General features: G+C 46.7%; 1 protein-coding gene across 1 annotated transcript in view; it reads right to left on the bottom strand.

The window, feature by feature from the left end:
- Positions 1–14,888, bottom strand: part of Kctd19 (potassium channel tetramerization domain containing 19) — a 32,131-nt gene that overhangs the window by 2,937 nt on the left and 14,306 nt on the right. The window contains exons 3-12 of the mRNA XM_028768718.1: positions 11,027–11,177; positions 9,184–9,375; positions 7,774–7,905; positions 5,931–6,141; positions 4,308–4,468; positions 3,058–3,161; positions 2,483–2,625; positions 2,212–2,295; positions 1,818–1,932; positions 808–1,435 (exon numbers count right to left, since the gene is read on the bottom strand). Coding sequence (XP_028624551.1) covers positions 808–1,435; positions 1,818–1,932; positions 2,212–2,295; positions 2,483–2,625; positions 3,058–3,161; positions 4,308–4,468; positions 5,931–6,141; positions 7,774–7,905; positions 9,184–9,375; positions 11,027–11,177 — 1,921 coding nt within the window. The remainder of the gene's footprint in view (positions 1–807; positions 1,436–1,817; positions 1,933–2,211; positions 2,296–2,482; positions 2,626–3,057; positions 3,162–4,307; positions 4,469–5,930; positions 6,142–7,773; positions 7,906–9,183; positions 9,376–11,026; positions 11,178–14,888) is intronic.

The following is a 14,888-nucleotide window of genomic DNA, read 5'->3' as shown; positions in this document are numbered from 1 at the left end:
GGTACTTCTCAGCAAACTTTCCTGGGTTTCCTGCCACTGCTAGCCACAAGCTTATCAAGCTCAGTCCCCAAAGACCCTCCTGAAAGGGCCTGAGAACTTCCTGTGCCATGGGTGCCTTTCCCAGAGGTCTATTTTCTTTTGTCACCCACTTTGATTAAAGGCCCTTCCACTTGCTTCCAGCCAACCTAGATGTTCAGCCTCTGTGGCACCTCTGTCTCCCTGCCTTCCTCCACTGCTCAGCCTTCTTTGCCCAGCCTGGAATGCATCCACGGCACTGATGCTTCGCCTCCTATGACCACACTTCTGTCCTTGAGTAAGCTTCAGAAACACACACCGGGTCACGTGTTCCCTTTAGAGATACTCTAGGAGTTGTTCGTCCCTATTAAGGCCAGAACAGAGCACCACATTCTGAACTTGGCCCCTAAGACCTGGTCTGATGACTCCTGGCTTCAGTGTCATTCCTATGGCTTGTGCACAGGAAACCAGGCCTCCAGCTAGAGCAGTGCCCTGTGTTTCCACCAACACCCCATCTCTTCTCCCTGTCTGCTGACTCCCCAGTGCCTGGTCTCTTTTGTGTTCATATTTCTTAGGTTCTTTCCCACAATGCTCATCACTTCACCTCACATGACCTGTTAGCACCTTAACAAGCCAGTGTACCACTCATTGCTATGCCTACTGCCTGGCACAGAGCTGGTATTTGTGTAGGGGGTTCTGGGCCCTGCTCTGTCACTAACTCTCTACAGTCTTAGCCGGGAGATCTGTCTTCCGTTGAAATGAGACTTGGGTCAAGGATGGGACAAGACTCACCTCTCTCCTTGGGCCTCTGCTTCCCCCACTCCTTTAGGGTGATAGCTCTTTTTGTGGGGAAATATGGCTTAAAGGTTGGCTCTGGACCCTTGTCTTTCACTCCAGCTCCAGGTCCAGGCTGAGGACCAGTATCCTTCTCAGAGGTTATGGAATGAGCTTTCCAGGCAGCTGAGGTACCAGGTTGGGAAGCAGCCTCACTTCCTGAAGGGACATGCAGGCTAGCCTCCTCCAAAGAGCTGCTCCTAGAGGCTGTCAGTGGCTGGAACTCCCACTGTTTACAGTTGACCATGTCCCATTCCCTTACCAAAGATATGAGTTTTTGCATGGGGGTGACAGGAGGGTCTTTGGCATCAGATTTCTGTGTGAGGTTTATAGTGGTGCATTTTTTCTTGGGGGGACTCTCAGAGTGACCTCCCCAGTGTCTGGGGTTGGTACATAAGCCAGAACAGTGTGAGTATGTGCTGGGATTGCCCCCCCTCTTGGCATTTCTGCATAGGGAGACCTGGATAGTCCGAGTATACTGTTCAGCCTCTTCCATCTGGCTGGACCTGGTCAGATTCCCTTTGGCCTTGTTCCATGGAGTCCTGTCACTGCATTCTTGGAAGTCCACAGGCATGCAAGCTGTGGTCTGGGGAGGGAGGGGCACAGTAGCTATGGGCCTGTTGTACATTATCAAAGTCTTCCCAAGACCTAATAAACTGGGCTTTAGACAGTCTGTTCACTCAGAACAATCTTATCCCCTGAGATGGATCATCTAAGTTCACTCAGTCTAAGAGGGAGTCATACTAGCCCAAGCAACTTGTATATTTCAAAAGGAGAGATTGCTACTCCAGGCCACAAGTAGCTAGCACACTCCTGTGCCTCCTCAAGATTCAGAAACTAGTTCTTGTACTAGTAACACATGTGGGTCCCGCTCTTTTACTGCATCAGCCCCTCAGGAGTTGGGCCTGCCCCTTGAACCCCATGATGGTGATGAAGAACAACACCAACCAAAGAAAACTGGGCCTTACTTCCTTGGCATCTCTACTGAACTCTACCATCGGCCCTGTCCCTTCTGTCACCACATGCAGCTTCCTAATGGGAAAAGCTTCTTCATTTTCAGATTCTTTTTCCTGAGTCCATGACCTATAGAGACCAAGAGGGACTGGTTAGTGAGAGGAAGCTTCCATCAGCCCTTCAGTTAATTGGTCAGGCATGTTCACTGGCTGGGAATTAGTAATGGTGGAAGAAAGGGGGCCTTTAAAGGGTTTTGGTATAGGACACTGGCTCATCTTGAGCCGATTTCACCAACTTCCTCCCCCAACTATGAGGAGAATAGGTCTCCCTGGCAGATGAAAACATGCATAAGAGGAATTTCTCAAGGTCCAAATTGCTAATATGGAATCCAGAGCGAAGTCTGCATACTTGTATGCTTCACACTGTGCCAGGGCTTCTGAGAGGGCTGGAATATGATATTCCTCCACCTCCTGGCAGAAGAGAGGCCATTCCCTGAAAACGACAAGGAGATGGTAGACTAGGGGGGAGGGGAGACACGAGCCTCTAAAGAAGCTGCCTGAAACAATAAAGCCCATGTTGACAATCATAGAACCCCCTCCCCAAAGGCCACAACCAAGGGCTCTCTTTGCTACAGAGTCGGCCTTAGTGTTTTATAATCTGATTTCCTGGGTTAGCTCACTTAAATTCGGATGGTAAAAACAGTTTTCCAAGTCTCAGGAAGTTGAGAATGTGTCGGAACATTTGGCCATCACCGTGAATGAGCAAGGTCTGTCCGTAGGTGATCCAGTACACTCTCTGCGTGTTGGATAGTAGTTCCGGGTACTAGAGGAAGGGAACAGACATCAGAATCAGTGCCATGGTCTTGGGCTCTAGTGAGGAGCAAGTCTGGAGATTTCTATCTCCCTGTGGGTTGGCTACAGGTAAACAAACTGGAGAGAATCTAAGGAGGAGTGCATTCATTGTCTGTGTTTCAACTTCTGACACTCCCGCTACCCATCCTGGCCTTTGGAACTCAACCCCACTTCCTTCTTGGCCCCTGAGAACCAGCCTCTTCTCTACCCACATTCCCGAGGTCTTCCAAACATGCTGCTCATCACATTTTTACCTAGAGAACCGGAGCACTCTTGGCCAGGGAGCCAGGGAAAGTATCTTATGCTAAGCAGTAATGGGAAGCTGCATGAAGGTCATGTGACAAGTCCCAACGATCCTCAGGTGGGGAAGCCAAAGTGGGAGGACAGCTGGGCCCAGCAGTACCTTCATCAGGGTCTGCAGGGTGGTTGCGTACCAATGGCTTCCAACGTAAAGCTTGATGATCTGCTGTGGTGAGTATATAGTGACCTCTGCTGTCCACTCCTCGCCTATGGAACCAACGAGAGGGAACACATTGCATGACCACAAGGAAAACTCGTAGGGCACCTTGGTCAGTAGTGTTTACACAGTAAGATTCCACACTCTCAAAACTCATATTGTCTTGACTCTCTAAGAAACAACAACCCTGGACTCAGACTGTCCCTGCTGCTGGCATGTTTCCAGGAGAGTGAGATGGCTGGCTGGCTTAGAGTCCTCTGGAATAGTAATCCCAAAGTCACTGTTCTTTTTTCACTTGACCCAGCTTTCTCAGGCCAGCTAGGCTGCTGCTCCTGTCCGTCTACACTGCCAGCTCCCTCTGCTCTGTGGTTGGTAATGTCCTAGGTGTGCAGCTTTTCACGTGCCCACCCAGAAGGGAGCTAGGGGTCCCTCTTTTTGTACAAGATTAAACTGTGAACTCCAGAAGAAAGAAGCTGAACCCATGTTGCTGACTTTTATGCTTCGAACATCTATACCTGTCCTGGTACACGTAAGTGTTCAATAAAAGTTAAATGATGCTGAGTGATAGTAATAAAGCTTAACTTGTTAATAAGAATTTACAAGCTAGCTGGCCATGGTGGGACACATTAATTCCAGCACTTGGGAGGTAGAGGCAGGTGGGTCTTTGTGAGTTCAAGACTAGACTGGTCTACATAGTGGGTTCCAGGACAGCTAGGACTACATAGAGAGATCCTGTTTCAAAAAAGTATTAACTTGTGAAAATAACACTGGATTTGGACTCACTTGGACCCTAGTTTGACCACTGTGTAATTTTAATTCTTCTTTGGGCCTCTGTTCCATTCTAAATGGGTTTATGGACCATTTCTCCCTTTTGAGCTATGACAAAGAAATGGCAGCTCATGTTAGCTCCTGGGACTAGGGCAGGCATGCTTTTGGGGATCTGTGCAGCCTCACGTGCAGCATCCCATCTGGAATTGTGGGATACACTGTGCAATTGGAGGTGTGCAGAGGGCACGTAATGTGAATGTTTTCCCTTAGAAAGAAAATAGCGGCCTACATTTTCTTTCTTTTTCATTTACACTTCTTGGTCCTGGCCATCCTCTCCTTCCCCCTCTAGTCTACAGAGCCTCTGTTGATGCTAATTTCAAACACAGAAGCTTCATTGTGTCTGAGAACACAGTAAAGTAAACATTTACTGGGCACATCCATGGGCAGCAAAGTCCTCGGCTCTAGATGAGTCTTCAGGGCCACTTTCATTGGCTCATAGGTGATATCCCTCTTGTCCAGGAAGGCACAGAGCTCATACACCTCGGAGATGGTCTCAGTCAGAGGCAGCCGACAAGTGCCCAGCCAGTTCCTGCCCAGAGGAAAGCCTGTTATGAAGCACCTCAGTACTCTACCTTAAAGGAGTCTGGCCAGTTAACCTCCCATGACCAGGGTGTCTTGTCATAGCACTGGATCAAATGTGGCACCAAAAGAATCATTTCTTTGATTTAACTTAGTGATTTAAAATTTTTTTCAAAGATTTATTTATTTTATGTATATGAGTACATTATTGCTGTCTTCAGACACACCAGAAGAGGGCATCAGATCCCACTACAGATGGTTGTGAACCACCATGTGGTTGCCGGGAATTGAACTCAGGACCTCTAGAAGAGCAGTCAGTGCTCTTAACTGCTGAGCCATCTCTCCAGCCCCAACTTGGTGGTTTCTTTTCTGTTTGTTTTTGTTCTTCAAAACAGGGTTTCTCTGTATAGCTCTGGCTGTCCTGGAACTTGCTCTATAGATCAGGCTGACCCCAAACTCACAGAGATCTGCCTGCTGGGATTAAAGATGTGTCACCATGCCTGGCTTAATTTGGTGATTCTTGAAGGAGAATAAGCCTAGACATAAGCTCACCTCTTCAGACCTATTTCAACAAAACCAGCCAAAGCCACTCATTTCAAGCCTTGAGAGCCTGAATTAGGCCTTTAAAATCCAGTCACTTCCTTCCTGTCTTCTTATATAATAAATATCTGCTTGAGACCTCTCGTCCATGGCATGGCCACCTACTCTGACTCGGAGGGGTGACTAACATCCTCGTACCTAGAAAGAGACTAAGACATGAACACCAATCCTCTAGTCTAACCCACCTTCAAAAGCTCGTGGATTTGCCCTCTGTGACATTTTTAAGTAAATATGTCTGGGAGAGACAGATGATGGCATAGGCCTAAGGGTTCCAAAATTACACAGTGAGGTAATTTTTTTAGGTGACACTTGCCCAAGGGAACTGGGAAACCCGCTCATATCTTCAGTTTTGGAACTAATGAATTTCGTGACTCTAACAGAGCTGTTCGTTTTTAACTTTCTGTAGACATGGAGAGTAATCCAAGCCCTGGCAGTAGTAGGGACATTCTGAGCTCATTTCTCAAGGGCCCATGTCCTCTGGGAAGCCTGCCCTGCTTTGTTTGTTCTCAGGTGATCACCCCAGACTCCCGAAAGCCTAAGACTAGAGAGAACCTTTGTAAGGAGGTTTGCTTGAGGTATCCAGGACTCTGAAGACATGACAGTAGCCTGGGAACCTCAGACCTAGCATAGGGGAAACAAATACCAGAAAACAGGAAAAGGAGACAGCTGGAAGCTTTTGAATCATGGAAAGCTTTGTAAATTGTCCCAGCCTGCTCCTCAGAGACCCAAACCTGGTGGTGATGGTGGTGGAAGAGAAAAAATGGTGAGGTATCCCAAAGACACTTTCCCCTTTAGCTCATGGGAAAGGATTAAGGTTGCTTCCCAAGGTTTGCAGAGCCCAGTCTGTAGTGCCCTGAGAGCCTGGGACTTGCCTGACATGCTGGAAAAGGACCCCGTTCCCTGTGATGTACAGTCTGCTTCCATCCAATGTGCTCTCAATTCGAAGCTGTCCCAGTGCAGAGTCTGGATACTTGACCAGCAGGCCCAGGGCCATCATGTACAGTGGTTTCACAGACTCCAGACTAGCTGTACGGCCCCCCTTTCCAGGACTTAGAGGCGGACAGGAGGTCCGGGAACAGCCACCTGTGTTGGAGAGAAAGAGACGACTCCTAGATCTTTGATCATCCCTGAATTGGACAACATGGGTCCTCCTGCTGCCCCGGTTAGGACTCGTGTGGTAAGATGGAAGTTGTTTGCTTGCGCAGTTCAAATGTGGATCACCTTCACATTAGTATAACTTGGTGTGCACACATTAAGTTTAGAGGTCAAAACTCTTGGGAGGTGACACAGTAGGAACACTGAGCCAGCCGACAAGTTTCCAGGAGATTTTCAAACTATTATTTTGAAATAGGGGCTCAATAAATAACACCAGCCTGTCTTTAAACTTGTGATCCTCTTGCCTCTGTCTCCCAAGTGCTGGGATTACAGGTGTGTACTACCGTTCCTCAGCCTCCTGCTGGAGGATTTTCATGGCTTATCTCCAGTCTTGAGAGCAGCCCTAATTAACGGTCTATAGACGAATGAACTGCATTCTGTCCTGTCTGACAGTGTGGTTTAGGGCAAAATACCAGTAGCTTCAGAGTTGTGCAGGGCTGGAGTTTGAGCTTTGTCACAGTCAAAGGGCTATGAAAGACATTTACCTTGGTCATATGCTTTATAAAGGTTAATACCTCATAAGTGTGAGGAAAACCTGTCTACAAACATGCTGCCATCTTTTCATTACATCTGAGGAGCAGTGACCGCTCTACCCACATCACAACCCCCACACTTTCTGAGGAGCAGACGTTGTTGGGAAAGGCGCTGAGCTCACACTCCTCTTAGCAAACTAAAGGTCCTGGCACAGGTTCCTGAGACTTTCTTCAGAATACCACTACCCCATCCCCGTCACAATACAGAAAGGGCATTCCATTTGCCTGGGACAACCAAACAACCAGGCCAAACTTCACATGTGTAAGGTAGTTCTTCACTTTTGTTGATGTGGTGGTGGTGGTAGCCCTGTTATTTGAAAAGACTCTACACATTCTCAAAAGACCAGGTGCCCCTGCTTGATACAGCCAGCTCTCTGTGGTAGTGTCCACAGATGTGCAGTAGCTGGTGACTGAGCTGATGACAGGCAAATCAAAACTGTGAAGCAGGAACAGCTGGAAGGAGCCAAGGCCAGGAGCATAAGGTCTGACCTGGACGAGGGTCAGGAAATGTTGGAAACATGCAGAAACAGGAACAGAAGTCAGAGAATGTGAAATGAGGTGGAGAGGGGGGAGGAAACTGGGTATGAAGTAACTGAAACATTGGTAGAAAGTAGGCCTGTCATTTCATCGTTAGGGGTTCCCAGAAGAAGAAAGATGGGGGATGCAGGAAGACGCTCAGAATTTCCACAGAGGAACAGACAGCACATGCCTAGGAAGCTTGTCCTCAGGATCAGCCTGCTTCTCAGGACATTCCCTCCTGGTTTCTCACCCAGGCTAGGCTCCTCCTGCTCCAGGCTAAGCAGACCTCCCTACGGCCCTGGCTTTGGTTGCAATGCTGAGTAGACAGGACATGCAGGGTTAAGCCAAACTCTTTTTCTCAGATTCTAAGTCAGTCACAACACCTGTTTCTCACTACCACCCAAGTCCAAAGTGGCTGTAAGGGGAGATGTTTGCTTTTGGCTTCTGTAGCTTAAGCCCAGACTGTTTGAGAATATCCAGGGGAAGCCAAGGTTCCCGGGCAACATACCCATATTCATCCGGTACAACCGAACAGCTTCTGTAAGCTCGGGGATTTCCAGAATTTCTACTTCTGCTTCTAACACATCTATGTTGGAGAAATTATCTGGTAGTAAAATCTTGTGTGAGCGTAGAAAATTCACTTGAAAAGCAGAAAGAAACGTGAGTTAACAAAACAATCATGACTAATCTATGTTCTAGCAGTCTCTTTATCTTACGTCAGGCTCTCCTAGCTCTGGAACAATTGCTAAACATACCTCATTAGGTTTGTTCTGAGGCAGTGCTTTTCAAAGGCCCCACTTTGTTTTCCTGTGTCTGAGCCCATGGCGTGGCCTCCCCTGGCCTGGTACTCCCAGGCCCTCTCTGTGAACTCAAAGACCCTGAGACTTACCCTAAGAGTCTTGACCCCAGAGCAAGTCATTCCAAAAGAAGGAGTTTGTCTTGTTAGAGAGGAGAGGCCTGGTTGAGCCTGGGCTGCCAGGAGGCGCCTGCAGGTTGTCTCTGCTGGATTGCAGTATGGGAAGTAGAGATGGAACCACCACGAATCAACTCGGGAGGTGCAGGAGCGCAGCACAAACAACATCCTAGGTGACACTGAATCTGGATACCTGGGACCTCAAGCATTTGGGCCCCTGACATAACTTGGGGTTTACTGTCCTGTCCATCTGGGTTCTGGTTATCTAGATAGCAGAGAGGGCATTCAAAGCTACTCCTGGGGCAGTATGGGAAGGGAGACTCTCTTCTGGGAAGGGTGAGAGATCGCATCCCTCCTTAGCTCGGGCTGCCAGTTCTCCATGATTCTGGGAAGACGGCCATTGTTTACCTCCTTCCTTTACACTCCAAGTGTAATGGAAGAGAAAGCAGACAGTGCCTTTGAAACAGTCCTATTTCCTCGCTGTATGTTGAGATTAGCTGAGGCCTAGAGTCTAGCTAGAGACATAAGCAAAGTATGATACGTGACCAGAGTTCAACTCAGTCCTCTGCCTGTACCATCAACTCTATGATCCTTAACACTACCTTACGGCATTTCAGTGTTCTTTTATGGCTAAGCCATCACAAAAGAAATAGGAGCTAAAATATCTCTGAGCTGGGCTGTGCATGGTGGATATGCCTTTAATCCCAGCACTCAAGAGGCAGAGGCAGGTGGATCTCTGTGTGTTTAAGGCAAGCTGGTTCTACATAGCAAGTTCCAGCACAGCCAAGGCTACATAGAAAGACCATGTTTCAAAAACAAAGTCAAGCCAAACCAAAAGAGCTCTGAGAGCGTCGGTGCTGGACTCTGCTTGCCTCCTGGAAGACCACCATGTTCCACAGCCTCTGCTCAGAGAAGGTCCTCAAGCCGGAAGCAACAAATGGACCTTGCTAGGTGTGGGGACGGGTGTGGGACGAGTAGGTGGTCACCGCTAGACAGAGCAATCACCGATGAAGCGGAACTCGCTGCACTCGCACTCGATCAGGAGCACCGTTTCCGCCAGCCACAGAAGGTTGTCTTCAGTCACTAGGCTTGGGTACTTGGCCACCAAGTCGAGGGGTAAGAAGCAGTAATGCACTTCCTCTTCTGTGTCCAACAGCGGTGTGTCCATGAGCCCCAAAGGGGCCTTATCATGAAGACCTGGAAGAGAAGATACAGAAGGTGCCGTCGCCTCCCTGAGGCATTTCCATGCTCCCACTGACCCAGGGGACCACTCAGGGGACAGTCTCTGCCATACACTTCCTTCCCCCTTTTCTCTTTTCTCTTTTCTCTTTTAAGGGTAAGAAGAAGTGTTCTGGGAAGCTAAGTGTGAAAAATCATTTTCTCTACAGTCAGTAAAAGGACACTAAATGATATATCTTGGCTTATGTATCCAAAGTCACTATATCTAGCTACCCATGTCTCTTATTTAAGATTTATCTATATGTATGAGTATTTTGTCTGTATGTATTTATGTTCACCATTTAGAGGCCAGATAAGGACATCAGATTCTCTGGAACTGGAGTTACAGACAGTTATGGACTGCCATGTGGGCGCTGGGTATTCAACAAAAGAAGCTAGTTCCCTCAACCTCTGGATCATCTTTCTAGCCCCTCCATGGTCTTTGTATTTTTTTTTTTAAAGATTTATTTATTTATTTAATGTATATGAGTACACTGTCTCTGTCTTCAGACACACCAGAAGAGGGCCTCAGATCTCATTACAGATGGTTGTGAGCCACCATGTGGTTGCTGGGAATTGAACTCAGGACCGCTGGAAGAACAGTCAGTGCTCTTAACCGCTGAGCCATCTCTCCAGCTCCCGGTCTTTGTATTTTTTAAAGCTTTATAAAGATTTTATTTCCATGAACACTCCAATATTTACAAAAAAATTATACTTAAAAATCTACAAGTTATATTTATGTAAACCTGATCTTTGTTATTTCCATTCTAAGTAATTTTCATTTTGTTTTATTCTAAGTTTACTATGAAGGAAGTATTTTCCAGAAAGACATTTAAAATGAATTAAGATAATCTTACTCACATGGTGAAAATATGTAATATTTTCACTAAAAATACCTGATCTCTTTTAGCAGAACAAAAAGGAGAAGAGCATGGGGTAGATACAATTCCCTGGGCTTCATAACCCAATGATGTGAAGAAGTCGTATTCTTTGTCACCTGGGGATGGGACCTCAAACAGGCCAGGAAAGTGTTCTACCCTTGAGCTATGTCTCCAACCAAAAGGTGGTTTTAATGAAATAAATTCTCCTAGATCTTTATTTCTATAGAATAAATAAAGAATAAAAATTACCACTACCATAATCTCCCCCCACCGCTGCCCCCTTCCACCTCCTCCAAAACACTAAGTACTCATAACTTACTCCAATGTCTTCTAATTGATCAAACTAACAACTGTGAACTGCAGATTTAAAATCCATTAATAATCATGAACTCCTGATGTTCCATCGTAGGGCAGCCTGTGCTGCAAGGGACTGAGAAGCCAGAGACCACTGAGCATCTCTGTGTAGTGGCCTGGAGGGAAGTTGAAAAGATGATGGAGGCCTAACTTCCACCAGAGATTGGAAGACATCACATCACCTAAACGAAACCTAGATGCAGCAGAATGGAATGGAGCAGGGTGCTGAGTCCCAGTAAACAAGCAGCCATGCAGGGGACAGTACTAGGTCAAAAGAGACGAGGAAAAGAGAGAGACAGCATCCAGAACTAGCTCAGATGGAGGTTAACCCCGGTTAGGGTGAGGAGAGTCAAGCTGGCGACACCAGGGTATTGTGGGCCTGCCCATGACGGTACCTGTGAAGGCGGGGCTTTTTATTGGAAATTCCGAGGGCTTGCTGATACACTTCCATGTTCGCCAGTAGTTCAGGGATGCTCTCTCAGCAACAGGAATGTCGGCAGGCCGCACCCGGAGGTGGTGCTTCCCTTCCTTCAGATTATCGAGGGTCTGTCTCATAAAGAATAGAGTGTTGCCTTGAAAATCTAGCCTTGGCGGGCAGTGGTGGCACACGCCTTTAATCCCAGCACTTGGGAGGCAGAGGCAGGCGGATTTCTTAGTTCGAGGCCAGCCTGGACTACCGAGTGAGTTCCAGGACAGCCAGGGCTACACAGAGAAACCCTGTCTCGAAAAACAAAAACAAAACAAAACAAAACAAAACAAAAGAAAGAAAATCTAGCCTCATAACCAACGTTTTTTTTTTTTTTACACTGAATACTCAGTGCTTTGGGACAGTATTTTAAAAATAAACAGAATCAATCACAAAATGTAAAATGGCAAGGTAATAATTAAAAAATCCCAATGATTATTTTTCTTCTGAGTTTGAAGGAATTTTTTTTTAAATTTTATTGTAAGTAACAGGATTTTTTCCTCAAAGAAAAATCTATAGAGACTTTTTTGCCCCCACAGGCTGACCTTAAATTCATGGAATAGCTAAGGGTGGTCTTGAACCCATCCCGCGGCTGCCTTCTCTCCTAATCATTGAGATTACAGGTGTTTCCCATCATGCTCAGCTACAGAGTAATTTCTGGTTAGTCATTTGAAACTTGATATCTCCTAGTATTGTCCTTAATAGTTCAAGAGCTCCTCCCCTTTTTTATGATTGGTGTGATTTGCTCAGTGTGTGTCTTCATCCCCATTCTGGGAAGCAGTCTAACAGTGATGTGAACGCAGGGTGAGGGACAAGTGGAGCACACCAACTGAGCGAGGCTGGAGCCCAGGGCAGAGGGTGGGTTAGTGACCATCATCATCATTCCACCCTTACCAAGGACCCATACCCCTTCTCCCGTCCTGCAGTATACTATGAAACCAAAATGTCCTGACCTCACTCTAGAAGATAGTATTTTCCTAATAAACTGTTGGACACAACAGGGCAAGCGATCCTTTATTGTCGGGAGCAGCCCTGCTTATACACTGAAGGCCTAAAATCAGCCATAGGCCTAAAATCAGCAATAGGCCTGACATACATGCCTGCTAGCACCAAGTCTTGGGTCTCTGTGGAAAAACACTGAAACAGATGGCTGGAAGTTATTGTAAACAAGCAGCTTTGGTGGAAGGCTGCCAAGCCTGGCTACTCATAGGCCTTGTAAGATAGGTAACCAACCTTGGTGGATAGTACCAACTTAGATAAAGACAAGTGAATCATAGGCGGAGTCATAGTGGTCTGTCCCCTGAACCTTCACCCAGCTGACACTCTGTTCTGGAAGACATCTGTACTCCCCCTGAACAATCTGTATTCCCCCTGAACACCCACATTCCTGCGACATCCCCTTCCCCACATCCTGCCTTTTTGTGTATATAACCTGTGTGTGAAAAAGTAAAAATTACGGTTTGATCAGCCTATAGACAAGCCATGTTCCTTGTGTTCGCCTGTTTCCCCCATCTTCTCTTTCAGGTGATCTCCCCGGACCCCTGTTTAATGCCCTGCTGGACAGTACACTTTATAGGCCATACCTATGATCAGCTCTCTCCTCTAAGAACCTTGCTGTGGTCAGAAAACCTCCAATTCAAAAACAAACAAACAAAAAAACAAAACCACCACCAACAACAAAACAACAACAAACTGCTTCTAGTTATTAGCTACCCAGGTGGGAAGCCCTTGTTGAGTTTGCTCCTGGGATCCCAAGTAATGAGAAGAGCCCTCTGGTGGCTATAAGTAGGAACTGTTTAAGGTCTCAAAAGGAAGCAGTCCAGCCAGAGTGGGACAATCATCCCCGTTTGGGTGCTAGAGGGCCTGAGGCCAGTCAATGTCAGGGTTATGGGGGGTATTTCCCTGGAGCACCACAATGAAGAAAACTTTATATGTAGAATATTGGGAGCCTTAAGAAGTACTTACTGTGCTTTGCTAGGTTCCTGCTTAGACTCAAAGAGTTCTTGGCTTGGGGAAAAGAAAGATAGGAAAGGACTGGGGAGATGGCTCATTAACACGCTTGCTACACAAGCATCAGAACCTCTCTAGAGGCCACGTAAAAGGCATAAAGGCGCATATCTCTAATCCCAGTGCCCGGAAGGTAGGTAGCAGTAGGTAGCCACAGGCAGATCAATCCCTGGAGCTCGCCAGCCATCAAATCCAAATGAGTTGTCAAGCTCCCCTCACACCTGCCACAAAGGAGGAGAACAATGGAGAATGACAACTGGACATTGATTTATGGCATCCACTGGCAATGCACACACATGTGAACACATGTCCACTCATGCAAACACACGAAACACACATATGGACATGAAAGCTAACAGTTTGTATATTAGAAGGCAAGATCTAGCATCAGTTACAAATATATGGATCCCCAGGAACCCTGGGACTATTTTCACATCATTGAAAAAGGACCCATGGCGGGCAATGGTGGCACACGCCTTTAATCCCAGCACTTGGGAGACAAAGGCAGGCAGATTTCTGAGTTTGAGGCCAGCCTGGTCTACAGAGTGAGTTCCAGGACAGCCAGAGCTACACAGAGAAACCCTGTCTCGAAAAACCAAAAAAAAAAAAAAGAAAAAGAAAAAAAGAAAAAGGACCCAGCTTTCTGTTCCCTCTTGGTTTAGGTATGGACACAACTTTAGCTTCTGTGTCAAACTGTCAGCTCTTTGGAGGAGACAAATCAGAGAACAGTTTCTGTGACAACAAATAGTTGTCCTCAGGCAAAGACGATGTGCAGTGAGGTGCTGGAACGGTGACTAGGTGGTCAGAACAGAGTGTGCATTGCACACAGGAAAGAATCGAATCAAGATGAAGGATGGTAACTTGACAGCGTTTGTGCTGAGAAGTGGGACAAAGGAAGGAAGATGGCGACTGTGTCCAGGAAGGACAGGACAGGGCAAGGTGGGTTAGAGGTATATATATATATTCAGCCACGTACCTCTGCCTTGAACATTGTTTGAGGTTGAAGGAAAGAAGTGATGGATTGAGAACAGTAAACAAGACCTGGAAAGCAGAGGACCATGTACACTGCCCAAGGCATTTTGATGGTTCTACTGGTTAATAAAAATCCTTGAAAGATGTGTTTTATGTCAACTTGACATGTGCTAGAGTCATTTGGGAGAAGGAACATCAATAGAGAAAGTGCCTCCTCCAAACTGATCTGTGGGCAAGCCTGTGGGACATTTTCTTGATTGAAGATCGATGTGGGAGAGCCCAGCTCCCTGTGGATGGTACCAACCCTGCATAGGTGGTCCTGAGTTGTATTAGAAAACAAACTGAAAGGTGTGGTGGCGCATGCCTATAATCCCAGCACTTGGGAGGCAGAGGCAGGTGGATCTCCGAATTCAAGGCCAGCCTGGTCTACATAATGAGTTCCAGGACAGCCAGGGCTACACAGATAAGCCCTGTCTCAAAAACAATTTAAAAAAATTATGTGTATGTCTGTGTGCCGTGTACATATCTGGTTGCCACAGAGGCCAGAGGTAACATTGGATACTGGCACTCAAACCCACGTCTTTAAAACAACCAGTGCTCTGAACTACTACTGAGCCATCTCTGCAGCCCAGAGAGTAACCTCTTTAACTACTGTTATCTGCACATTATTCTCTACAGGCTTCTGAGTTAGAGTCAGGCCTGTTCTCTTCATTGTCACACACATCTCTAAACCCCAGGCTTCTCAAGTGCAAGTAAAGACAACAAAATCTGGGAAGTGCTATGAGGATTATAGCCCAAAATATGTCAACTGC

This window comes from Grammomys surdaster, unplaced genomic scaffold (assembly GCF_004785775.1).
Source record: "Grammomys surdaster isolate TR1022 unplaced genomic scaffold, NIH_TR_1.0 187, whole genome shotgun sequence".
In the NCBI taxonomy this organism is placed as follows: Eukaryota; Metazoa; Chordata; class Mammalia; order Rodentia; family Muridae; genus Grammomys; species Grammomys surdaster.
The sequence above is the reverse complement of the archived record's forward strand: the minus strand, read 5'-3'. Positions and strand labels throughout refer to the sequence as shown.